This window comes from Pseudophryne corroboree, chromosome 1, assembly GCF_028390025.1.
Source record: "Pseudophryne corroboree isolate aPseCor3 chromosome 1, aPseCor3.hap2, whole genome shotgun sequence".
Classification (NCBI taxonomy): Eukaryota; Metazoa; Chordata; class Amphibia; order Anura; family Myobatrachidae; genus Pseudophryne; species Pseudophryne corroboree.
This window is the reverse complement of record NC_086444.1, coordinates 321,631,046-321,658,691: the sequence shown is the minus strand read 5'-3', so window position 1 is coordinate 321,658,691 and position 27,646 is coordinate 321,631,046. Positions and strand designations below refer to the sequence as shown.

General features: G+C 48.7%; 1 protein-coding gene across 1 annotated transcript in view; it reads right to left on the bottom strand.

The window, feature by feature from the left end:
• The window catches only part of AACS (acetoacetyl-CoA synthetase), a 386,016-nt gene that overhangs the window by 268,467 nt on the left and 89,903 nt on the right, over nucleotides 1-27,646 (bottom strand). Inside the window, exon 2 of the mRNA XM_063964600.1 lies at nucleotides 12,371-12,474. Within this exon, the coding sequence (XP_063820670.1) occupies nucleotides 12,371-12,474 (104 nt within the window). The remainder of the gene's footprint in view (nucleotides 1-12,370; nucleotides 12,475-27,646) is intronic.

The window sequence follows — 27,646 nt, the reverse complement described above, 5'->3', positions numbered from 1 at the left end:
AAACATGTCGACACAATCGTACCGACACACCGCACACACACAGGGAATGCTCTGATAGAGGACAGGACCCCACTAGCCCTTTGGGGAGACAGAGGGAGAGTATGCCAGCACACACCAGAGCGCTATATATAGACAGGAATACCACTATAAAATGTGCTTTTCCCTTTATAGCTGCTGTTAGTATCAAAACTGCGCCAAATTAGTGCCCCCCTCTCTTTTTTACCCTTTTCTGTAGTGCAGGACTGCAGGGGAGAGTCAGGGAGACGTCCTTCCAGCGGAGCTGTGATGGAAAATGGCGCCCGTGTGCTGAGGAGATAGGCTCCGCCCCCTTCTCGGCGGCCTTTTCTCACGCTTTTTTGTGAGTTCTGGCAGGGGTTAAAATACATCCATATAGCCCTGGGGGTTATATGTGGTGTATTTATGCCAGCCAAGGTGTTTTACATTGCTGCTCAGGGCCCCCCCCCTCCTAGCGCCCTGCACCCTCAGTGACCGGAGTGTGAAGTGTGCCTGAGTAACAATGGCGCACAGCTGCAGTGCTGTGCGCTACCTTGTTGAAGACTGATGTCTTCTGCCGCCGTTTTTCCGGACCTCTTTTTGCTTCTGGCTCTGTAAGGGGGCCGGCGGCGCGGCTCTGGGACCGAGCTCCGAGGCTGGGCCTGTGTTCGGTCCCTCTGGAGCTAATGGTGTCCAGTAGCCTAAGAAGCCCAATCCACTCTGCACGCAGGTGAGTTCGCTTCTTCTCCCCTTAGTCCCTCGATGCAGTGAGCCTGTTGCCAGCAGGTCTCACTGAAAATAAAAAACCTAAAACTAAAACTTTCACTAAGAAGCTCAGGAGAGCCCCTAGTGTGCACCCTTCTCGGCCGGGCACAAAAATCTAACTGAGGCTTGGAGGAGGGTCATAGGGGGAGGAGCCAGTGCACACCAGGTAGTCCTAAAGCTTTTACTTTTGTGCCCAGTCTCCTGCGGAGCCGCTATTCCCCCCATGGTCCTTACGGAGTTCCCAGCATCCACTAGGACGTCAGAGAAAAGGATTTACCGGTAGGTATTTAAAAATAAGATTTTAAACCTACCGGTAAATCTATTTCTCCTAGTCCATAGAGGATGCTGGGGACTCCGTAAGACCATGGGGTATAGACGGGCTCCGCAGGAGATAGGGCACCTAAAAAGAACTTTGACTATGGGTGTGCACTGGCTCCTCCCTCTATGCCCCTCCTCCAGACCTCAGTTAGAGAACTGTGCCCAGAGGAGATGGACAATACAAGGCAGGATTTAGCAATCCAAGGGCAAGATTCATACCAGCTCACACCAATCATACCATGTAACCTGGAACATACATAACCAGTTAACAGTATGAACAAAAACAACAGTAACGGTCCTAGACCGATGTCAACTGTAACATAACCCTTATGTAAGCAACAACTATATACAAGTCTTGCAGAGTTTCCGCACTGGGACGGGCGCCCAGCATCCTCTACGGACTAGGAGAAATAGATTTACCGGTAGGTTTAAAATCTTATTTTCTCTTACGTCCTAGAAGATGCTGGGGACTCCGTAAGGACCATGGGATTTATACCAAAGCATCCAATCGGGCGGGAGAGTGCGTATGACTCTGCAGCACCGACTGAGCAAACGCTAGGTCCTCATCAGCCAGGGTATCAAACTTGTAGAACTTAGCAAAAGTGTTTGACCCCGACCAAGTCGCCGCTCGGCAAAGTTGTAAAGCCGAGACGCCTCGGGCAGCCGCCCAAGAAGAGCCCACCTTCCTAGTGGAATGGGCCTTAACCGAATTTGGTACCGGCAATCCAGCCGTAGAGTGAGCCTGCTGAATCGTATTACAGATCCAGCGAGCAATAGTCTGCTTTGAAGCAGGAGCGCCAATCTTATTGGCCGCATACAGGACAAACAGAGCCTCTGTTTTCCTAATTCTAGCCGTCCTGGCTACATAAATCTTTAAGGCCCTGACTACGTCTAGGGATCTGGAATCCTACAAGTCACCGGTAGCCACAGGCACCACAATAGGTTGATTCATATGGAACGAAGAAACGACTTTAGGCAAAAATTGCGGACGTGTCCTCAATTCAGCTCGATCCACATGAAAAATCAAGTAGGGGCTCTTGTGTGAGAGAGCCACCAATTCTGACACTCGCTTTGCTGATGCTAAGGCCAACAACATGACCACCTTCCAAGTAAGAAATTTCAACTCAACCTTGTTAAGCGGTTCAAACCAGTGTGATTTTAGGAACTGCAACACCACGTTCAGGTCCCATGGTGCCACTGGAGGCACAAAAGGGGGCTGGATGTGCAGCACTCCCTTTACAAACGTCTGGACTTCTGGAAGAGAAGCCAATTCCTTCTGAAAGAAAATCGAGAGGGCCGAAATCTGTACCTTAACCGAGCCTAATTTCAGGCCCATATCCACTCCTGTCTGTAGGAAGTGGAGAAAACGACCCAGATGAAAATCTTCCGTAGGTGCATTCTTGGTCTCACACCAAGACACATACTTTCGCCAGATACGGTGATAATGTTTTATCGTCACCTCCTTCCTAGCCTTTATTAAAATAGGGATGACCTCTTCCGGAATCCCCTTTTTTGCTAGGATTCGGCGTTCAACCGCCATGCCGTCAAACGTAACCGCGGTAAGTCTTGAAATACACAGGGCCCCTGCTACAACAGGTCTTCCCTCAGAGGAAGAGGCCAGGGGTCTCCTGTGAGCATCTCTTGTAGACCCGAGTACCAGGCCCTTCGAGGCCAGTCTGGGACAACGAGTATCGTCTGTACTCTTCTTCGTCTTATGATCCTCAACACTTTCGTGATGAGAGGAAGAGGAGGAGACACGTAGACCGATTCGAACACCCACGGTGTTACCAGTGCGTCTACTGCTACTGCCTGAGGGTCCCGAGACCTTGCGCAATACCTCCAAAGTTTTTTGTTGAGGCGTGACGCCATCATGTCTATTTGAGGGGTTCCCCAAAGACGTGTTACGTCTGCAAAGACTTCTTGATGAAGTCCCCACTCTCCTGGATGGAGATCGTGTCTGCTGAGGAAGTCTGCTTCCCAGTTGTCTACTCCCGGAATGAAGACAGCCAACAAAGCGCTTACATGATTTTCCACCCAGCGAAGAATCCTTGTGGCTTCCGCCATCGCAACTCTGCTTCTTGTCCCGCCTTGGCGGTTCACATGAGCCACTTCTGTGACATTGTCTGATTGAATCAGAACCGGTAGATTTCGAAGAAAACTCTCCGCTTGTCGAAGGCCGTTGTAAATGGCCCTGAGTTCCAACACATTGATGTGTAGACAGGACTCCTGGTCTGACCAAAGACCCTGAAAAGTCTTTCCCTGTGTGACCGCTCCCCATCCTCGGAGGCTCGCGTCCGTGGTAACCAGGATCCAGTCCTGAATTCCGAACCGGCGACCCTCCAGCAGGTGAGCACTTTGCAACCACCACAGGAGGGACACTCTGGTTCCTGGGGACAGAGTTATTTTCCGATGTAAGTGCAGATGGGACCCTGACCACTTGTCCAGAAGGTCCCATTGAAAAGTCCTTGCATGGAACCTTCCGAAGGGAATGGCCTCGTAGGCCGCCACCATTTTTCCCAGAACTCGAGTGCATTGGTGAACTGACACCCTCTTCAGTTTTAGCAGTTCTCTGACCATGTTCAGGATGTCTTGGGCCTTCTCTATTGGGAGAAAGACCTTCATTTGTTCCGTATCCAGTATCATACCTAGGAACGGTAGTCGAGTTGTAGGAATCAACTGTGACTTTGGTAAATTTAGAATCCAACCGTGTTGCTGGAGCACTCTCAGAGAGAGCGCCACACTGTTCAGCAATTTCTCCCTTGATCTCGCTTTTATCAGGAGATCGTCCAAGTATGGGATAATTGTGACTCCATGCTTGCGCAGGACCACCATCATTTCCGCCATTATTTTGGTGAAAATCCTCGGGGCCGTGGAAAGTCCAAACGGCAACGTCTGAAATTGGTAATGACAATCCTGTACAGCGAATCTCAGGTATTCCTGATGGGGGGCATATATGGGGACATGAAGGTACGCATCCTTTATGTCCAGAGACACCATAAACTCCCCCCTCCTCCATGTTGGCTATTATCGCTCTGAGAGATTCCATTTTGAATTTGAATCTTTTTATGTACAGGTTTAGGGATTTCAGATTTAAAATCGGTCTGACCGTACCGTCCAGTTTCGGGACCCCAAATAGGGTTGAATAGTAACCTCTTCCCTGCTGGTGCAGGGAACCTTGATTATCACTTGCTGTATACACAGCGTTTGAATTGCAGCTAACACTACATCCCTTTCCGATGTGGAAGCTGGTAGGGCCGATTTGAAAAATCGGCGCGGGGGCACATCCTCGAATTCCAATTTGTAACCCTGGGAAACTATTTCCAACACCCAGGGTTTCAGGTCCGAACTGACCCAGGCCTGACTGAAAAGTCGAAGACGTGCCCCCACCGGTGCGGACTCCCTCAGGGGAGTCCCAGGGTCATGCTGTGGCTTTTGGAGCAGCCGGGGAGGACTTTTGTTCCTGGGCACCTGCCGAAGCAGGTGCTCTCTTGCCTCTGCCCTTACCTCTGGCGAGGAAAGAGGATCCCCGACCTCTTTTGGACTTGTGCGACCGAAAGGACTGCATCTGATAGGGTGTTGCTTTCTTTTGCTGTTGGGGAATATATGGTAAAAAATGTGATTTACCTGCTGTAGCTGTGGAAACCAGGTCCGTCAGCCCATCCCCAAACAAAACATCACCCTTATAGGGTAGTACTTCCATATGTTTTTCGGAATCCGCATCACCCGTCCATTGGCGAGTCCATAAGGATCTTCTCGCTGAGATAGACATGGCATTGGCCCTGGAAGCTAGCAATCCAATGTCCCTTTGAGCATCCCTCATAAATAAGACTGCGTCTTTTATATGGGCTAGAGTTAGGAATATAGTATCCTTATCCATAGTATCAAATTGATCTGTCAGCTCATCTGTCCAAGGTGCAATTGCGCTACACACCCATGCCGACGCAATCGTCGGTCTTAACACAGCACCCGTATGAGAATAAATACCCTTTAATGTAGTTTCTTGCCTGCGATCTGCAGGGTCCTTAAGGGCTGCTGTGTCAGGAGACGGTAGCGCCACTTTATTGGACAAGCGCGTCAGGGCCTTGTCCACAGTGGGGGGTGATTCCCAAATCTCCCTGTCCTGCTTAGGGAAAGGGTATGCCATAAAAATTATGTTGGGGATCTGCGGTCTCTTATCCGGAGTCTCCCAAGCTTTTCCAAATAACTCATTTAATTCATGAGATGTGGGAAAATTAATAATCTGTTTCTTTTCCTTAAACATGTGTACCCTTGTGTCGGGGACCGAGGGTTCATCCACAATATACAACACATCCCTTATTGCCACAATCATGCACTGAATGGTTTTAGTCACCCTAGGGTGCAATTTTACTTCGTCATAGTCGACACTGGAATCAGAATCGTGTCTGTAGTAGTGTCTTGTGTCAAGGGACGCTTTTGAGACCCCGACGGGCCCTGTGAGTCGGTCCAATCTGAGGATTGACCGCCTGATGTCCCCCCTAAACCAGCCTTATCAAGCCTTTTATGTAAAGATGTCACACTTGCATGCAACGTATGCCACATATCCATCCAATCTAGAGTCAGCACAACCGACGGGGACACACCACTCATTTGCTCCACCTCCTCCTTGGAGAAGCCTTCCGCCTCAGACATGTCGACACACACGTACCGACACCCCACACACACAGGGAGTTACCTATAAGGGGACAAAACCCCAACCAGGCCCTTAGCAGAGACAGAGAGATAGAGTATGCCAGCACACACCCAGCGCTTAAAAACACTGGAATATATGACCAGATAGCGCTGTTATATGTATATAATTGTAATCTCCACTCACTGCGTCGCCAAAGTGCCCCCCTCCTCTTTTTTCCAGCCTGTGAAGCTCAGCAGGGGAGAGAACAGGGAGCCAGCGTTTCCTCATGCAGTCTCTGTGGAGAAAATGGCGCTGGTTAGTGCTGAGGATCAAGCCCCGCCCACCCGACGGCGGGCTTCGGTCCCATCAACTTTGTATAGAAAAAATGGCGGGGGTTACAGGATTTACTGTGCCACAGCCTAATCCATGTTTATCCATGCCAAAATGAGGAATATTGCTGCCCAGGGCGCCCCCCCCCTGCGCCCTGCACCCTTCAGTGCCTGCTTGTGTGTGTGTGTGACTGGGAGCAATGGCGCGCAGCTTATCGCTGCGCGCTTACCTCATGAAGATCTGAAGTCTTTTGCCGCCTAATGTCTTCTTTGCCTTCTCATACTCACCCGGCTTCTATCTTCGGCATCTGCGAGGAGGACGGCGGCGCGGCTCCGGGACGAACCCCAGGTGAAACCTGTGTTCCGACTCCCTCTGGAGCTAATGGTGTCCAGTAGCCTTAGAAGCAGTGCCCAACTTAACAAGCCAGCTCTGCTTCTCTCTCCTCGGTCCCACGATGCAGGGAGCCTGTTGCCAACAGGACTACCTGAAAATAAAAAACCTAACAAAAATTATTTTTCCACAGAAAACTCTGGAGAGCTCTCTGCAGTGCACCCATTCTCCTCCGGGCACAAGATCTAACTGAGGTCTGGAGGAGGGGCATAGAGGGAGGAGCCAGTGCACACCCATAGTCAAAGTTCTTTTTAGGTGCCCTATCTCCTGCGGAGCCCGTCTATACCCCATGGTCCTTACGGAGTCCCCAGCATCCTCTAGGACCTAAGAGAAATCCTATTTTCTCTAGCATCCATAAGGGATATTGGGGACACATTAGTATGATGGAGTTGTCCCAAAGCTTCCAGAACCGGCGGGAACGTGCGGAAACATCTGCAGCACCACCTGCCCAAACTGGGTATCCTCTTTGGCCAGGGTATCAAACTTGAAGAATTTCAGAAAGGTGTTCTTCCTCGACCAGGTAGCCGCTCGACACAGTTGCAGGGCCGAGAATCCATGGGCAGCCGCCCAAGATGACCCCACTGATCTTGTACAGTGGGCCTTCAGAGACCATGGAACAGGTAAGGCTGCCAACACATAGGCTTGCTGAATAGTGAATAACGAGCAATGGACTGCTTTGAAGCAGGGCAACCCTTTTTCTGTGCATCATATAGCACGAACAAGGAATCCGTCTTTCTGATCCGAGCCGTCCTCTTGACATAGATCTTCAAGGCTCGCACAGCATCCAACGCCTCTGGAGGGGCAGAAGCGCTAGAACTTGACGGGATCACATAGGTTGATTCAAGTGGAACGCAGAGATGACCTTCGGCAGGAACTGCTGCCTAGTCCTGAGCTCCGCCCTGTACTCGTAAAAGACCAAGTATGGACTTTTACACGATAAGGCCCCCAATTCTGAGACACGTCTAGCTGAAGCCAGGGCCAGTAACATCACCGTCTTCCATGTGAGGTACTTGTCTTCTACCGTCATCAGAGGTTCAAACAAGGAGGACTGCAGAATTCGTAATACCACATCCAAATCCCAAGGTGCCGTAGGCAGCACAAACGGAGGTTGGATGTGAAGCACCCCTTGCAAGAAGGTCTGAACTTCAGGTAAAGACAACTTCTTTTGGGGGGGCGTGGCCTGGAGTAGCTGGGAGAAGGACTCATCTTTCTGGCTCTCCCGCTAATATCCTTCATATATCCTGATTATCACTGTCGTTGTGGTAATGAGTGGGCTTAATTGTAGGGGAATTGGTTCCTGGTTGACTGGAGTCCTGAGGTGGAATCGCGGTGTGGTGTATTCCCCGGCATCTACAGTGACGGGTCTCTCCTCCGTGCGGCCTGGTGTCCTGGCTTCCAGCTCCCTCTGCTGCATTGCGGCTCCTTACTTACCTGCAAGCTCCTCACCCTCTGCCTGGCTGGCTTTTGTGGAACGATGTGGAGGACTCTTGCTGTTTGGCTGTGCTCCGGCTCCCGTTCATTTGCTGTGGCGTCTGCGGCGTGCTGCTCGTGAACCGCTGCCATCTTGTTGCTGTGGTCTCCTCTGGCTGCTGTACGGATCCTCCTGCAGCTTCCTTCTTTGTGTGAGAAGTGAATAGAAATATCTTGCTGCTTATACTGTATCTCTGAGCTACAGCGGCTGAATCCCAGTGCTGTCTCCCATTCCAGTAGTCCTCTGGTGTTTCCCTCCTATGTATACGTGAGCATAGTTTGCCTGATATCTCCTGCTCTGCTGGTGGGCACTGGCAGTGTGCTAGCCGCCGCCATCTTGCCATTTTGTACTTATGTTGGCTGGTGTTCCTATCTCCTGTTTTGATACCTGCAGGTTTTCAACATGGTCAGCTCTATGCAATATATAGTTCAAGCCATCGCTGCTTCCACTCAGAGGCTTCTCACTAAGCTGGACGGCATGTTGGATGCATCTCCCAGTTCTTTGGCTGCTGTTCCTGTACTCCTTATGACAGAATCCCTCTCCACTGTATCCTGCTCAGAGGCAGCGGCCGCTATTGAACTAGACTTCGCCACAATTTCTGGAGGTTCGGACTTTTTAGTGGTGTCTCGGAAGATCCGATTAACGCCTCTGTTGGTTGAATCACTGTTCATTGATTTACCTTACAAGCACTCTACCTATACTTTTGTGTGCTCTCGGATGGATGGTAGGGTCCGGGACTTTCTATTTCAGTCGTTCATGCCCTCATATGCAGGTTCTTGGATATATGGGACTAAGACTGGTTTTGTAACTATTTCGGAGGTTGAGACTTGGCCTGATTAATATATTGCAACTTGCCACCTTATACTAACGTTCAGTCACCCTATATGCTGTGGTTATAGTTTTGTTTATTGTTCATTATTTTTACCCTCACTTATTGTTCAATCCTGTCTGTGCCTATCACTACAGTATCTGATGTTACCTATGTGAGAACTACTATTTGCCTAAATAGCGGGAGAGCTGGGCTTCACATAGCTCAGGTCATTACTATATATTGCCCTCCGTCAGATATCCCTGTACCATTAATATCCATTGGGGGGGGGGGGGGGCTAGTTAGTATAGTTTGGGGAGGGATGGGGTTTAAGGGATCCAAGTATACCTAAGTTGGGGATAGGCTATACAGGGTGGGGGGTTATTGGGCAAGTAGTCAATGAGGGGGGGAGGGGCTTTTTGGGATCCAGGTATACCTAGGTTGGGGTTAGGCTATACAGGGTGGGGGGGTTCTGCGGTGGTTTGATTTGGGGGGGGGGGTTGTTATGTTTTGTCTCTATATATGGCAGATGTCTTACGATTCTAATTATTTTTCATTTTATACTGTATAACTATGCAAGTGTTTTATTTATGGTTTGCAGTGCCACTACTTCTGTATTTTTTATGCCTCATGTGCCTTTTTTATTCTATCCTTGATGCATGGGCTCACATGGCGCCTGTGGGCTCCTACTGCATACTGTTCCAATATGAGGTATATTGTATATCCTGACCGATTAGGTGTATACTGTTCAATTGCTTGACCATACTTCTGCTTGTGTACTGCATACTTTCATATGGTTTGTTTTCATTTATTTCTATTTTTTTTTTTTGTTCTTCCATGTTTTTGGGATGTTTATGCAAAACTTTAAAATCAATAAAAAACTATTGAATTAAAAAAAAAAGAGACAACTTCTTTTGGAAAAAGATTGAAAGAGCTGAAATCTGGACCTTAATGGATCCCAGACGTAAGCCTTGATCCACTCCAGCCTGCAGGACACGAAGAAATCTTCCCAAGTGAAATTCGGCAGATGGATATGTGCGTTCCTCACACCAGGAGACATATCTCCGCCAGATCTTATGATAGTGTTTTGACGTCACAGGTTTCCTGGCTTGCACCATAGTGGCAATGAAATTTTTGGAAAGTCCCTTGTGAGCTAGGATGTTCCGCTCAACTTCCATGCCGTCAAACGAAGCCGCCGTAAGTCCGGGTAGACAAACGGTCCTTGTTGAAGAAGATCTCTTCTGAATGGTAGAGGCCAAGGGTCTTCGACGGACATGTCCAGAAGATATGCGTACCACGCTCTCCGGTGCAAATCCGTGGCAAGCAAAATTGCTTGTACTCCTTGATGCCGGATCCTCTTGAGCACCTTTGGGATCAACGGTGTGAGGATACGGATTCTCAGATCACTCAGGTAAACAGTTTGGTAAAGTGGCAAATGCGCTTTATTGTAAATATACACACACAGTAAACAATAACATTAACAATTAACAATTGCAAGCCAGGATGGTATCTCACTTACTAAGTCCCCACAGTAGTTTAGGATTACAGATGTCTGCGATCTCCTGCTGTTACATGCTGGCCGTGGTTCTGTGTCCCCTGGTCTGCGATACCAGCTCACACCACTGACGGCACTTCAGAAGCACATCCACTCTCTAATACTTCTGTGCAGATCTCCCACCTTTTCAAAAGTCCCACCAATTCCTCCAGGTGTAGACCTGCCTTCCAGGGCTGTCCAAGACGTGGTGCTCTCTGCTTATTGGATCTGAAGAGTAAGGGGTGGATATGGCTGGGAGAAAGGCCAGGTTCATTGCAGGGTAAAACCTGCTGTTGTCCTGTAACATGTCTATACATGTCTACTAGAGAACAATAGATGCTAATTGGGTTATCCCTCCTCCAAATATCAGATAGTATCCATTCACCACCACAGTTATCCCCTTTGTAGCACACAAGGGATTCCAGCTGCTATTTGTCTGTGAAATCCTCTGGCAGAGAACTATTCCTATTAACAACTACACACATTGAACACAGTATAACCAAATAAACTACATAGTCCAAATATAACATATAAAATATAACTGTACAATATAATAACACAACACAATACAATACTGCCTAGCATATAACTAATAACATATTTGCAATTGATGGAGTCAATAGGTAGGACCAGGGCTACAACTGTGCGACACGACGCGCCGGCTGTGTCGTCACAAACGGAATCGGAGGAAATACATAGACCAGCTGGAAAGGCCAAGGTGATGTCAGTGCTTCCACTGCGCACGCCTGAGGGTCTCTGGTCCAATAGCAGCGAAGTTTCTTGTTGAGGCGAGACACCATCATGTGGATCTGGGGGCAACCACACCAGTTGATGATCTGTTGAAACATCTGAGGATTAGGGCCCCACTCCCCCTGGTGGAGATCGTGGCGACTCAGGAAGTCCGCTTCCTAGTTGTCTACTCCCGGAATGAAGATTGCGGACAGTGCTAATGCATTTCTATCTGCCCAGAGGAGTATTCTTGATACTTCTCGCATGCAGGCCCTTTTTGTCCCTCCTTGCCGATTGATGTACGCCACGGCCGTGGCGTTGTCCAACTGGACCTGGATCACCTGATCCCGGAGCAGAAGGGAAGCCTGAATCAGAGCATTGTAGATAGCCCGAAGTTCCAGGATGTTGATCTTGAATTTGAAAACCTTTAGGTACGGATTCAAGGACTTCAGATTCAAAATTGGTTTTGGCACAACGAACAGACTGGAGTAGTAACCTTGTCCTTGCTGTTGCAGGAGTACTGGAACAATGACTTGGGACTGGACCAACTTTGTGATGGCCTGTAGTAGCGTAACATGCACATTTTCCAAAACTGATAAACTTGATTTGAAAAATCGTTGGGGAGGAGCACCGTCGAACTCCAGCTTGTATCCCTGAAAAATAAGGTCCCTTACCCAGGCGTCCTGGCAGGAACTTCCACAGATGTGGCTGAAGTGACGTAAACGGGCTCCAATCTAGAGATCCTCCCAGGGTGGGCGGGCACCGTCATGCTGAGATTTTTGCGGAAGCTGAACTGGTGCTCTGTTCTTGAGAGCCGGCAACAGCTGGTTTCTTAGGTTTACCCCTGGTTTCTCTAGCTGTGGACCAAAAGGACTGAGCAGACGGTCCCGGGTAGGTACGTCTAGCAGGCAGAGCCCCTGAGGGAAGAAACGCGGATTTCCCAGCAGTAACTTTGAAGATCTATGCGTCCAATTCACCTCCGAAGAGCCATTCACCTGTAAAGGGAAGAGATCCCACATTGTGTTTGGAGTCAGTGTCCGCAATCCACTGACGCAACCATATGGCTCTGCGTGCTGACACAGCCATAGCAGTGGTCCTAGCGTTAATATTGCAAATCTACTTTAGGGAGTCACAGAGGGCTCTTGCCGTGTCTTGAATGTGTTTTAGGAAAGTCACCGTAGTAACCAGGGTCATGTCACCCAAGAGACCCTCCTGAATTTGAGTAGCCCAGGAGTGAATTGCATGTGTCATCCAGCAACCTGCAATGACCAGTCTTTAAGATACTCCTGCAGCAATGTAGATAGGTGTCAGTGTGGTCTCAATTTTTCTATCCCCCGGGTCCTTTACTGTGAGGGCAAACATTTTTTCAGGAGAATAGAACAGAAGTAACAGCGTACATACCTCATCATACATACGTGAGAAGACTATGCCACTGAAGTCCCAAAATTCTCCCCAAAATTCTGGATAGCATTCCACAGACCATTGGTACAGATCATTGTAATTGGCTGCAAAAAAAAAAATGATAATTAAATCTTCATTGTCAAGCAAACAAAATTCCTAAAATATCACACTGACAAGAGTACAAATCATACCACACGAAACCTTTAGGTACATGCATGAGAAAGCTGTGAAATATGAACACAAAAATCCAAATGCTGTCAAATATTAAAAGCTAAGACAATAATAAGAATTTACTCACCGGTAATTCTATTTCTCATAGTCCGTAGTGGATGCTGGGGACTCCGTAAGGACCATGGGGATTAGCGGCTCCGCAGGAGACTGGGCACAACTACAAAGAAAGCTTTTAGACTACTGGTGTGCACTGGCTCCTCCCACTAAGACCCTCCTCCAGACCTCAGTTAGGATACTGTGCCCGGAAGAGCTGACACAATTAGGAAGGATTTTGAATCCCGGGTAAGACTCATACCAGCCACACCAATCACACCGTATAACTCATGATACAATACCCAGTTAACAGCATGATAACAACTGAGCCTCTCAACAGATAGCTCAACAATAACCCTTTAGTTAAGCAATAACTATATACAAGTATTGCAGACAATCCGCACTTGGGATGGGCGCCCAGCATCCACTACGGACTATGAGAAATAGAATTACCGGTGAGTAAATTCTTATTTTCTCTAACGTCCTAAGTGGATGCTGGGGACTCCGTAAGGACCATGGGGATTATACCAAAGCTCCCAAACGGGCGGGAGAGTGCGGATGACTCTGCAGCACCGAATGAGAGAACTCAAGGTCCTCCTCAGCCAGGGTATCAAATTTGTAGAATTTAGCAAATGTGTTTGCCCCTGACCAAGTAGCAGCTCGGCAAAGTTGAAGAGCCGAGACCCCTCGGGCAGCCGCCCAAGAAGAGCCCACTTTCCTTGTGGAATGGGCTTTTACCGATTTAGGATGCGGCAGTCCAGCCGCAGAATGTGCAAGCTGAATCGTACTACAGATCCAGCGAGCAATAGTCTGCTTAGAAGCAGGTGCACCCAACTTGTTGGGCGCATACAGGATAAAAAGCGAGTCAGTCTTCCTGACTCCAGCTGTCCTGGAAACATAAATTTTTAGGGCCCTGACTACATCCAACAACTTGGAAGCCTCCAAGTCATTCGTAGCCGCAGGTACCACGATAGGTTGGTTCAGATGAAAAGCTGATACCACTTTGGGGAGAAACTGGGAACGAGTCCTCAATTCTGCCCTATCCATATGGAAAATCAGATAAGGGCTTTTACATGACAAAGCCGCCAATTCTGAAACCCGCCTGGCCGAAGCCAAGGCCAACAACATGACCACTTTCCACGTGAGATATTTTAAATCCACGGTTTTAAGTGGCTCAAACCAATGTGACTTTAGGAAATCCAACACCACGTTGAGATCCCAAGGTGCCACTGGAGGCACAAAAGGGGGCTGAATATGCAGCACTCCCTTAACAAAAGTCTGAACTTCAGGTAGTGAAGCCAATTCTCTCTGGACGAAAATCGATAGAGCCGAAATCTGGACCTTAATGGAACCCAATTTAAGGCCCATAGTCACCCCTGACTGTAGGAAGTGCAGGAACCGGCCCAGCTGAAATTCTTCCGTTGGGGCCTTCCTGGCCTCACACCACGCAACATATTTTCGCCATATGCGGTGATAATGGTTCGCGGTTACTTCTTTCCTAGCTTTTATCAGCGTAGGAATGACTTCCTCCGGAATGCCCAATTCCTTCAGGATCCGGTGTTCAACCGCCATGCCGTCAAACGCAGCCGCGGTAAGTCTTGGAACAGACAGGGCCCCTGCTGCAGCAGGTCCTGTCTGAGCGGTAGAGGCCATGGGTCCTCTGACATCATTTCTTGAAGTTCCGGATACCACGCTCTTCTTGGCCAATCCGGAACAATGAGTATAGTTCTTACTCCTCTTCTCCTTATTATCCTCAGTACCTTTGGTATGAGAGGAAGAGGAGGGAACACATAAACCGATCGGTACACCCACGGTGTTACCAGAGCGTCCACAGCTATCGCCTGCGGGTCTCTTGACCTGGCGCAATATTTTTCTAGCTTTTTGTTTAGGCGGGACGCCATCATGTCCACCTGTGGTTTTTCCCACTGGTTTACAATCATTTGAAAGACTTCTGGATGAAGTCCCCACTCTCCCGGGTGGAGGTCGTGCCTGCTGAGGAAGTCTGCTTCCCAGTTGTCCACTCCCGGAATGAACACTGCTGACAGTGCTAACACGTGATTTTCCGCCCGTCGGAGAATCCTTGTGGCTTCTGCCATCGCCGTCCTGCTTCTCGTGCCGCCCTGTCGATTTACATGGGCGACTGCCGTGATGTTGTCTGACTGGATCAGTACCGGCTGGTTTTGAAGCAGGGGTTTTGCCTGACTTAGGGCAGTGTAAATGGCCCTTAGTTCCAGAATATTTATGTGCAGGGAATTCTCCTGACTTGACCATAGTCCTTGGAAGTTTCTTCCCTGTGTGACTGCTCCCCAGCCTCGAAGGCTGGCATCCGTGGTCACCAGGACCCAGTCCTGTATGCCGAATCTGCGGCCCACTTGAAGATGAGCACTCTGCAGCCACCACAGCAGAGACACCCTTGTCCTTGGAAACAGGGTTATCAGACGATGCATCTGAAGATGCGATCCGGACCACTTGTCCAACAGGTCCCACTGAAAGGTTCTTGCATGAAACCTGCCGAATGGAATCGCTTCGTAGGAAGCTACCATTTTTCCCAGGATCCGCGTGCAGTGATGCACCGACACCTGTTTTGGTTTTAGGAGGCCTCTGACTAGAGATGACAGCTCCTTGGCCTTCTCCTCCGGTAGAAACACTTTTCTCTGTTCTGTGTCCAGAACCATCCCTAGGAACAGCAGGCGTGTCGTAGGGACCAGCTGTGACTTTGGAATGTTTAGAATCCAGCCGTGCTGTTGTAGCACTTCCCGAGATAGTGCTACCCCTACCAACAACTGCTCTCTGGACCTCGCCTTTATCAGGAGATCGTCCAAGTACGGGATAATTAAAGCTCCCTTCCTTCGAAGGAGTATCATCATTTCCGCCATTACCTTGGTAAAGACCCTCGGAGCCGTGGAGAGACCGAACGGCAACGTCTGGAATTGGTAATGACAATCTTGTACCACAAACCTGAGGTACTCCTGGTGAGGATGGTAAATGGGGACATGTAGGTAAGCATACCATGTAATCTCCCTCGTCCAGGCTCGCAATAACCGCCCTGAGCGATTCCATCTTCAACGTGAATTTTTTGAAATATGTGTTCAAGGATTTCAAATTTAAAATGGGTCTCACCGAACCGTCCGGTTTCGGTACCACAAACATTGTGGAATAGTAACCCCTTCCTTGTTGAAGTAGGGGCACCTTTACTATCACTTGTTGTGAATACAGCTTTTGAATTGCCTGTAACACTGCCTCCCTGCCTGAGGGAGTGGTTGGCAAGGCAGATTTGAGGAAACGGCGGGGGGGAGACGTCTCGAATTCCAGTTTGTACCCCTGAGATACTACTTGAAGGATCCAGGGATCCATCCGTGAGCGAGCCCACTGCTTGCTGAAATGCTTGAGACGGGCCCCCACCGTACCTGGCTCTGCCTGTGGAGCCCCAGCGTCATGCTGTGGACTTAGAGGAAGCGGGGGAGGACTTTTGCTCCTGGGAACTGGCTGTATGCTGCAGCTTTTTCCCTCTACCTCTGCCTCTGGGCAGAAAGGACGCGCCTTTAACCCGCTTGCCCCTATTGGGCCGAAAGGACTGTACCTGATAATACGGTGCTTTCTTTGGTTGTGAGGGAACATGGGGCAAAAATGTAGACTTCCCAGCTGTTGCTGTGGAAACGAGGTCCGAGAGACCATCCGCGAACAATTCCTCACCCTTATAAGGCAGAACTTCCATGTGTCGTTTGGAATCTGCATCACCTGTCCGCTGCCGAGTCCATAACCCTCTCCTGGCAGAAATGGACATTGCACTAATTTTGGATGCCAGCCGGCAAATATCCCTCTGTGCATCCCTCATGTATAAAAGTGCGTCTTTTATATGCTCTACGTTCAGCAAAATAGTGTCCCTGTCTAGGGTATCTATATTTTCTGACAGGGAATCTGACCACGCAGCAGCAGCGCTGCACATCCAGGCTGAAGCTATAGCCGGTCTCAGTATCACACCTGTGTGTGTATATATAGATTTCAGGACAGCCTCCTGCTTTCTATCAGCAGATTCCTTCAGGGCGGCCGTATCCAGAGACGGTAGTGCCACCTTCTTCGACAAGCGTGTGAGCGCTTTATCCACCCTAGGGGATGTTTCCCAGCGTGACCTATCCTCTGGCGGGAAAGGGTACGCCATTAGTAACCTCTTAGAAATTACCATCTTTTTATCAGGGGAAGCCCACGCTTCTTCACACACTTCATTTAACTCTTCAGATGGAGGAAAAGCTACTGGTAGTTTTTTCTCTCCAAACATAATACCCTTTTTTGTGGTACCGGGGGTAACATCAGAAATGTGCAACACATTTTTCATTGCCTCAATCATGTAACGTGTGGCCCTACTGGAAGTTACATTAGTCTCTTCGTCGTCGACACTGGAGTCAGTATCCGTGTCGACATCTGTGTCAACCATCTGAGGTAGCGGGCGTTTTAGAGCCCCTGATGGTTTTTGAGACGCCTGGGCAGGCACAGGCTGAGAAGCCGGCTGTCCCACATTAGGTATGTCGTCAAACCTTTTATGTAAGGAGTCGACACTATCACGTAATTCCTTCCACAGCACCATCCACTCAGGTGTCGACCCCGCAGGGGGTGACATCACATTTACAGGCATCTGCTCCGCCTCCACATAAGCCTCCTCATCAAACATGTCGACACAGCCGTACCGACACACTGCAAACACACAGGGAATGCTCTGACAGAGGACAGGACTCCACATAGCCCTTTGGGGAGACCGAGAGAGAGTATGCCAGCACACACCAGAGCGCTATATAACACTGGGATCCCACTATCAATGAGTGTTTTCCCTATAGCTGCTTTTTTTATATATATTACATATATATATATATATCTATACTGCGCCTAAATTTAGTGCCCCCCCCTCTCTTTTTTACCCTTCTGTAGTTTTCTCAGACTGCAAGGGAGAGCCAGGGAGCTTCCTTCCAGCGGAACTGTGAGGGAAAAATGGCGCCAGTGTGCTGAGGGAGAAGCCCCGCCCTCTTTTCGGCTGACTTTCTCCCGCTTTTTCTGTGATACTGGCAGGGGTAATTTTACATCTATATAGCCTCTGGGACTATATATGATGTATATTTTGCCAGCCAAGGTGTTATCTATTGACCTCAGGGCGCCCCCCCCCAGCGCCCTGCACCCATCAGTGACCAAAGTATGAGGTGTACATGAGGAGCAATGGCGCACAGCTGCAGTGCTGTGCGCTACCTTGGTGAAGACTGAAGTCTTCTGCCGCCGATTTTCCGGACCTTCTTCGTGCTTCTGGCTCTGTAAGGGGGACGGCGGCGCGGCTCCGGGAACGAACACCAAGGTCGGGTCCTGCGGTCGATCCCTCTGGAGCTAATGGTGTCCAGTAGCCTAAGAAGCCCAAACTACCACCTGTTAGGTAGGTTCGCTTCTTCTCCCCTTAGTCCCTCGCTGCAGTGAGTCTGTTGCCAGCAGATCTCACTGAAAATAAAAAACCTAAATATACTTTCTTTCTAGGTGCTCAGGAGAGCCCCTAGTGTGCATCCAGCTCGGCCGGGCACAAGAATCTAACTGAGGTCTGGAGGAGGGTTTTAGTGGGAGGAGCCAGTGCACACCAGTAGTCCAAAAGCTTTCTTTGTAGTTGTGCCCAGTCTCCTGCGGAGCCGCTAATCCCCATGGTCCTTACGGAGTCCCCAGCATCTACTTAGGACGTTAGAGAAAACATGAAAATGTGTTGTTTTTAGTGTAGTCTTATCTGTGGGCCAGCAACCCTTAACACACTGAACAATTTTAAGTGGTACATCAAAGGTTTGGAAGATTTACCAGCTAGGACCAATAAGTAAGTTCCAGACCTAGGGGGGGGAATTCAATTAGCCCGAAAAAAAATTGCCTTTTACAGCGGTTTTTGTCCAATGTTATTTTTGGGCAATCCAATTAGAGCCCTTTTTTCTATTTTCAGGCGAAAACACAGGATCCGGCATAAATGGTGGCATCGGGCTGACCCAGAGGTTCAATTAGCCCGTAAGTTACCGCAGGCAACTGAATTCCCCTTTTAAACTTAGCTCTTAATAGTTTATAATTAAAAGAGCAATTTTTTTATTTATTCAATTACAGAAAGCTAACAATACCAATAAACCTGTACCTAATGTATTACCGATAAGCTTGGTCAATATGTTGGCAACTGCCACCAAACCTTTGATCCCGCCGCTCTCACCAAATTCCCCTGCTTTATACTTGTGTATTCTGCAATAGCCAATTGAATGCATACTTATTGTAAGAAGAAAAAAAAATATAGGATTTTAATTATACCTACCGGTAAATCCTTTTCTCGTAGTCCGTAGAGGATGCTGGGGTCCACATTAGTACCATGGGTATAGAATGGTCCACCAGGAGCCATTGGCACTTAAAGAGTTTAACAGTGTGGGCTGGCTCCTCCCTCTATGCCCCTCCTACCAGACTCAGTCTAGAAACTGTGCCCGAGGAGACGGACATACTTAAAGAGAAGAATTTTACACAGATAGTGGCGAGATTCACACCAGCTCACACAAACAAGGCAAACCAAGCTAACTAGCTTGAAACTCAGCAATAGCTGAACAATATTACTTAACCAAGTAACAAACCAGTACTCAACGAAGAACAAAGCAGTACTGAACCAGGTAACCACTGCAGGATCAGGAAGCGGGCGCCCAGCATCCTCTACGGACTACGAGAAAAGGATTTACCGGTAGGTATATTAAAATCCTATTTTCTCTTACATGCTAGAGGATGCTGGGGTCCACATAAGTACCATGGCGATGTACCAAAGCTCCCAGAACGGGCGGGAGAGCGCAGAGGCTCCTGCAGAATGATTGACCAAACTTTAGGTCCTCAGCAGCCAAAGTATCGAACTTGTAGAACTTAGCAAACGTGTTCGACCACGACCAAGTAGCCGCTCGGCAAATCTGTAAAGCCGAGACACCCCAAGCAGCCGCCCAGGAAGAACCCACCTTACGAGTAGAGTGTGCCTTAACCGAATTCGGACACGGCAATCCCGCCGTAGAATATGCATGCTGGATAGTGAACCTGATCCAGCGAGAAATCGTCTGCTTAGAAGCAGGACACACCATTTTCTTGGGGTCATACAGGACAAACAGAGAGTCCGTTTTTCTGTGACGAGCTGTCCTCTTCACATAGATCTTCAAATTCCTCACAACATCCAAGGACTTTGATGTAATTGAGGAGTCAGTAGCAACTGGCACCACAATAGGTTGGTTGATATGAAAAGCCAACACAACCTTTGGAATGAACTGCTGACGTGTCCTGATCACAGCTCTATCTTCATGGAAGAATAAATAGGGTCTTTTACAGGACAAAACCCCCAATTCCGACACACGTCGAGCAGAAGCTAAGGCCAACAAAGTGACAGCCTTCCACGTGAGAAACTTGACCTCAGCCTCCTGTAAAGGCTCAAACCATTCCGATTGCAGGAAATGCAACACCACGTTAAGATCCCAGGGTGCCGTCGGTGCCACAAAGGGAGGCTGGATGTGCAGAACCCCTTTCAAAAAAGTCTGAACCTCAGGGAGGGCAGCCAATTGTTTCTGGAAGAAAATGGATAAAGCCGAAATCTGGACCTTTATGGATCCCAAACGCAGGCCCATATCCACACCTGCTTGCAGGAAGAGGAGAAACCGTCCAAGTTGAAACTCCACCACAGGAAATTTCTTGGAATCACACCAAGGCACATATCTTTTCCAAATGCGATGGTAATGTTTAGACGTTACCCCTTTCCTGCCAAATACAATACATATATGATACCACTGAACCAGCGCTGTGTAGGGGTCAAAATAGGATCGTATTCCAGTAGTTTTCCTTAGTTCTCAATTTGTACCGGAAAAAAAAGAAAATTGCAGAGCATAGTGCATTACCTTAGGTTACATGATTTTTTAATCACTTAAAAATGACACTTTAAAACAAATGACAGTCGTGGAGGCTGAATAGCACAACAATCTCCACTGAACAAAGTTAAAATCTGCACGACATGTGCTAAAAAGGCATTCTTCTGTGGGCCAAATCCTGACAAAATAGAGCAATGGATAATTACCACGATCTGGTGAGAACCGAAAATTCAGTTCTAAAAGCGTGTGAACAACAGGCTTTCCAACTGCAGTTTGGAGAGTTTATCTGGTGTCAAAGGCCTTCCAGGTCTGGCATAGATGGTGCCACGTCCTCCTTCAGTCAGGTCAGTCCACAAGAGCACCCACGCGTTCCGACCCTTCCTGGGTCTTTCTCAAGGTCAGCTCCTCAGAGGAGCTGACCTTGAGAAAGACCCAGGAAGGGTCGGAACGCGTGGGTGCTCTTGTGGACTGACCTGACTGAAGGAGGACGTGGCACCATCTATGCCAGACCTGGAAGGCCTTTGACACCAGATAAACTCTCCAAACTGCAGTTGGAAAGCCTATTGTTCACACGCTTTTAGAACTGAATTTTCGGTTCTCACCAGATCGTGGTAATTATCCATTGCTCTATTTTGTCAGGATTTGGCCCACAGAAGAATGCCTTTTTAGCACATGTCGTGCAGATTTTAACTTTGTTCAGTGGAGATTGTTGTGCTATTCAGCCTCCACGACTGTCATTTGTTTTAAAGTGTCATTTTTAAGTGATTAAAAAATCATGTAACCTAAGGTAATGCACTATGCTCTGCAATTTTCCTTTTTTTCCGGTACAAATTGAGAACTAAGGAAAACTACTGGAATACGATCCTATTTTGACCCCTACACAGCGCTGGTTCAGTGGTATCATATATGTATTGTATTTGTCTGTTTTGATTTGAGGGAGGAGAAACCTCTTTTTATGATATCTAAACTAGCAGCTGTAAGCAGCGCCTTGTCACCTGCCATCAATTTAGATTGTTACCCCTTTCCTAGCCAGTATCAGGGTAGGAATAACCTTGCTCGGAATACCCTTTCGGGCTAAGATCTGGTGTTCAACCGCCATGCCGTCAAACGTAGCCGCGGTAAGTCTTAATAAGCGAACGGCCCCTGTTGTACCAGGTCCTCGCGAAGAAGAAGGGGCCTCGGATCTTCCAGTAGTATGTCCAGAAGATCAGCGTACCAATTCCGCCTTGGCCAGTCCGAAGCAATAAGAAGTGCCTGAACCCTTGTTCTCTTTATGAGCTTTAGAATTCTTGGAATGAGTGGAAGTGGAGGGAACACATACACTGACTTGAACACCCACGGCATCTGCTTGTGGGTCTCTCGACCTGGAACAGTACCTCTTTCAAGAACAAGAAGTTTCTTGTTGGGACGCGAGGCCATTATGTCTATTTGAGGCACGCCACAAAAACTGGTCACTTCTGTGAACACCTCCGGATGGAGGCCCCATTCTCCTGGATGGAGATCGTGTCTGCTGAGGAAGTCCGCTTTCCAGTTGTCCACTCCTGGAAGGAAGATCGCTGACAGCGCCAATGCGTGCCTTTCTGCCCAGAGGAGAATTCTTTTTACCTCTGACATAGCAGCTCTGCTCCTAGTTCCTCCCTGTCGGTTAATGTAGGCCACTGTCGTTACCGTGTCCGACTGTACTTGAATGGCCCAATCTTGTAGAAGATGTGCCGCTTGAAGAAGACTGTTGTACAAGGCTCTTAGTTCCAGAATGTTTATTGGAAGAATGGCTTCCAGACTTGACCATCTTCCTTGAAAGGTTTCCCCTTGGGTGACCGCTCCCCAACCTCTGAGACTTGCATCCGTGGTTAGAAGGATCCAGTTCTGAACCCCGAACCTGCGGCCCTCCAGAAGGTGAGGTATTTGCAGCCACCAGAGGAGCAAAATAATTGCCTTCGGCTACAGACGTAGCCTCTGGTGCATGTGCAGATGAGATCCTGACCACTTGTCTAGGAGATCCAGCTGGAAGGATCGCGCATGGAATCTTCCGTACTGTAGGGCCTCGTAGGAGGCAACCATCTTTCCCAGAAGGCGAATGCATTGATGAACCGATACTCGAGCAGGCTTCAAGACATCTCGGACCATTGATTGAATCACCAACGCTTTCTCCACCGGTAGAAACAACCTCTGCACTTCCGTGTCGAGGATCATTCCCAGGAACGACAATCTCCTTGACGGCTTCAAATGCGACTTTGGAAGGTTCAGGATCCAACCGTGATCCTTGAGCAGTCGAGTCATGAGAGCAATGGACTGCAACAACTTCTCCCTGGACACCGCCTTTATAAGCAGATTGTCCAGGTATGGAATTATGTTCACTCCCTGCCTGCGGAGGAGAACCATCATCTCTGCCATCACTTCGGTGAACAACCTCGGTGCCGTAGAGAGGCCGAATGGCAGTGCCTGGAACTGATCGTGACAGTCTAGCAGTGCGAATCGGAGATAAGCCTGATGCAGCAGTCAAATCAGAATGTAAAGGTACGCATCCTTGATATCCAGGGATACCCGGAACTCTCCCTCCTCCAGACCTGAGATCACCGCTCTCAGAGACTCCATTTTGAATTTGAACTCCCTCAGATAGGGGTTCAACATTTTCAAATTCAAAATTGGCCTGACCGAACCATCCGGTTTCGGTACCACGAAAAGGTTTGAATAGTAACCCTTGTTTTGCATCTGAGGTGGAACTGGGACAATGACCTGTGACTTTACCAATTTTTGGATAGCTTCCTGTAGGACAGCCCAGTCTGTCAGCAAAGCTGGCAAGCCTGATGTGAAGAATCGATGAGGCGGGAGTTCTTGAAACTCCAGTCTGTACCCCTGGGACACGATATCTTGTACCCAGGGGTCCAGGCCGGACGACACCCAGACCTGGCTGAAACGTCTGAGTCTCGCCCCCACCGGTCCATCCTCCAGGCTGTGCGGTCCACCGTCATGCTGAGGATTTTGAGGTACCAGAAGCAGGCTGCTGGTCCTGGGAACCTGCAGTAGCAGGTTTCTTGGATTTTACACGACCTCCTCTAAAGAAGGTGTTAGAAGGCTTAGTCTTTTTTGTTTTAGCTGTCCGAAAGGACTGCGACGTAGACGAAGGAAAGGGTTTCTTCGCAGCAGGCGTAGCTGAGGGAAGAAAAGGTGACTTACCCGCGGTTGCCGTTGAAATCCACGCATCCAACACTTCCCCAAATAGAGCCTGATGTGTGTAGGGTAGGTTCACCACAGTTCTCCTGGATTCCGCGTCCGCAGACCGGTGACGTAACCAGAGACCCCTGCGAGCTGAGACAGACATGGAAGATATCCTTGTATTCAGCGTACCCAGGTCCTTCATGGATTCCACCATGAATCCCGCAGAATCCTGTATGTTACGTAAAAACAGTTCAATGTCACTTCTATCCATCTAAACCCTCTAGTACCGTGCCTGACTACTGTACTATAGCTTTAGAGATCCATGCACAGGCAATAGTAGGACTCAACGCCACACCTGACGCAGTGTAAACGGATTTGAGTGTAGTGTCAATTTTACGATCAGCCGGGTCTTTTAATGCGATAGAACTCGGGACAGGTAAAACCACCTTTTTTGACAGTCTGGAGACAGATGCGTCAACTATGGGTTGGGTCTCCCAACTTTTCCTATCTTCTTCAGGGAAGGGAAAAGCAACCAGGACCCTTTTGGGAATCTGGAATTTTTTTTCTCCAGATTTTCCCAAGATTTAACAAATATAGCGTTTATTTCTTTAGACGCCGGGAAGGTTAGCGAGGCTTTCTTATTGTCAGTGAAGTAAGCCTCCTCAACCTGCACTGGTGAAGTGTCTGCAATGTTCAACATATCTCTAATGGCCTCAATCATTAGCTGCACCCCCTTTGCAAGAGATGCCGCCCCCCTCAGCGTATCCCCATCACCGTCTGCTGTGTCTGAATCGGTATCCGTGTCCACTTGCATAATCTGGGCTATGGTACGCTTCTGTGGATAAAAGTTAGGGGTTTTTGTGGGAGTAGGGACAGAACCTGACCAACCCGCCATCTGTTTCAACACCTGAGTTTCAGTCTCAGTATGGGCCACCCTAGTAGATATCTGAGAGATCATTGTCTTAATAGAAGTCAGCCACGCTGGCTCAGAAACAGGATCTGAGACAACACAGTACAATCCTGGGTACATGGAATGGACTCCTCATGAGAAGAATTGTCCTCTGCAGCATAAGGAACAGAGCCCCTGGACATTGTTATGTGAGAGAACAAAAACACACACACACACACACACACACACACACACACACACAGGAAAATGTCAGACACAGTTTCCCCTAAATCCTTCAGAGAAGCACAGAGCTTGGAGCCAGCACACACACAGCGCTATCCTAGGCAGGGATATACCCACTACCTAGCGCTCACTGTGTACCTTAATAGACTACACAGTACAAACACAGCCTTCCCCCTTCTACAACCCCCTGGTACCGCACAGGACAGCTGGAGTTGCTAGGAGGGACAGCTCTCCCTGTCAGCGTCTGTATACCTGGAGTCCCAGACCCCAACGGAACTATGACATAGAAACTCCAGGTTTTAAATATTCCTCACAAGTCTCTTTCCCTTTTCTAAAATGGAGCCTTAGGTTTGACTATTTTACTACTCATCATGCCTCTTCTACTAGTTGTTTACCTCTTCAATCTTGTTTACCTTAAATATTTGTGATGCTCCACTTTGTACTGTGTATAAATAAGATTTTACTTACCGGTAAATCTATTTCTCGTAGTCCGTAGTGGATGCTGGGGACTCCGTAAGGACCATGGGGATAGACGGGCTCCGCAGGAGACATGGGCACTTTAAGAAAGAATTTAGGTTCTGGTGCGCACTGGCTCCTCCCTCTATGCCCCTCCTTTAGATCTCAGTTAGAGAAACTGTGCCCAGAAGAGTTGACAGTACAAGGAAAGGATTTTGGTAATCCAGGGCAAGATTCATACCAGCCACACCAATCACACCGTATAACATGTGAAAACAACCAGTTAACAGCATGACAAACGACCAGAGCATCAGGTCAAACCCTGATGCAACCATAACATAACCCTTATTTAAGCAATAACTATATACAAGCATTGCAGAAGAAGTCCGCACTTGGGACGGGCGCCCAGCATCCACTACGGACTACGAGAAATAGATTTACCGGTAAGTAAAATCTTATTTTCTCTAACGTCCTAGTGGATGCTGGGGACTCCGTAAGGACCATGGGGATTATACCAAAACTCCCAAACGGGCGGGAGAGTGCGGATGACTCTGCAGCACCGAATGAGCAAACACAAGGTCCTCCTCAGCCAGGGTATCAAACTTGTAGAACTTTGCAAAAGTGTTCAAACCTGACCAAGTAGCCGCTCGGCAAAGCTATAATGCCGAGACCCCTCGGGCAGCCGCCCAAGAAGAGCCCACCTTCCTTGTGGAGTGGGCTTTTACTGATTTTGGAAGCAGCAATCCAGCCGCAGAATGAGCCTGCTGAATCATGTTACAGATCCAGCGAGCAATGGTTTGCTTTGAAGCAGGAGCACCCAGCTTGTTGGGTGCATACAGGATAAACAGCGACTCAGTTTTCCTGACTCTAGCCGTTCTGGCTACATAAACCTTCAAAGCACTGACCACATCTAGTAACTCGGAATCCTCCAAGTCACGAGTAGCCACAGGCACCACAATAGGTTGATTCATATGAAAGGATGACACCACTTTTGGCAGAAATTGTGGACGGGTCCGCAATTCTGCCCTGTCCATATGAAAAACCAGATAGGAGCTTTTATGTGACAAAGCCGCCAACTCTGACACACGCCTAGCCGAAGCCAAGGCTAATAGCATGACCACCTTCCACGTGAGATATTTCAACTCCACCGTTTTAAGTGGTTCAAACCAGAGGGATTTCAGGAAACTTAACAACACGTTAAGATCCCAAGGTGCCACTGGAGGCACAAAAGGAGGCTGAATATGCAGCACTCCCTTTACAAACGTCTGAACTTCAGGTAGAGAAGCCAACTCCTTTTGAAAGAAAATGGATAGAGCCGAAATCTGGACCTTAATGGAACCCAATTCTAGGCCCAAATTCACTCCGGACTGTAGAAAGTGAAGGAAACGGCCCAGCTGGAATTCCTCCGTAGGAGCATTCCTGGCCTCACACCAAGCAACATATTTTCGCCATATACGGTGATAATGTTGAGCTGTCACGTCCTTCCTAGCCTTTATCAGCGTAGGAATGACCTCATCCGGAATGCCTTTCTCTGCTAGGATCCGGCATTAAACCGCCATGCCGTCAAACGCAGCCGCGGTAAGTCTTGGAACAGACAGGGCCCCTGTTGCAACAAGTCCTGTCTTAGAGGAAGAGGCCACGGGTCCTCTGTGAGCATTTCTTGCAGATCTGGATACCAAGTCCTTCGTGGCCAATCTGGAACAATGAGGATTGTTCTCACTCCTCTTTTTCTTATTATCCTCAGCACCTTGGGTATGAGAGGAAGAGGAGGAAATACATAGACCGACTGGAACACCCATGGTGTGACCAGGGCGTCCACAGCTATCGCCTGAGGGTCTCTTGACCTGGCGCAATACCACTGTAGCTTTTTGTTGAGGCGGGATGCCATCATGTCCACCTGTGGCAGTTCCCACCGACTTGTAATCTGTGCAAAAAATTCCTGATGAAGTCCCCATTCTCCCGGGTGGAGGTCGTGTCTGCTGAGGAAGTCTGCTTCCTAGTTGTCCACTCCCGGGATGAACACTGCTGACAGTGCGCTTACGTGATTCTCCACCCAGCGAAGAATTCTGGTGGCTTCCGCCATCGCCACCCTGCTCCTTGTGCCGCCTTGGCGGTTTACATGAGCCACTGCGGTGATGTTGTCTGACTGAATCAGAACCGGTTGGTCGCGAAGCAGGGTCTCCGCTTGACGTAGGGCATTGTATATGGCCCTTAGTTCCAGGATGTTGATGTGAAGGCAAGTCTCTTGACTTGACCACAACCCTTGGAAATTTCTTCCCTGTGTGACTGCTCCCCAACCTCGGAGGCTTGCGTCCGTGGTCACCAGGACCCAGTCCTGAATGCCGAATCTGCGGCCCTCGAGAAGGTGAGCGCTCTGCAGCCACCACAGGAGTGACA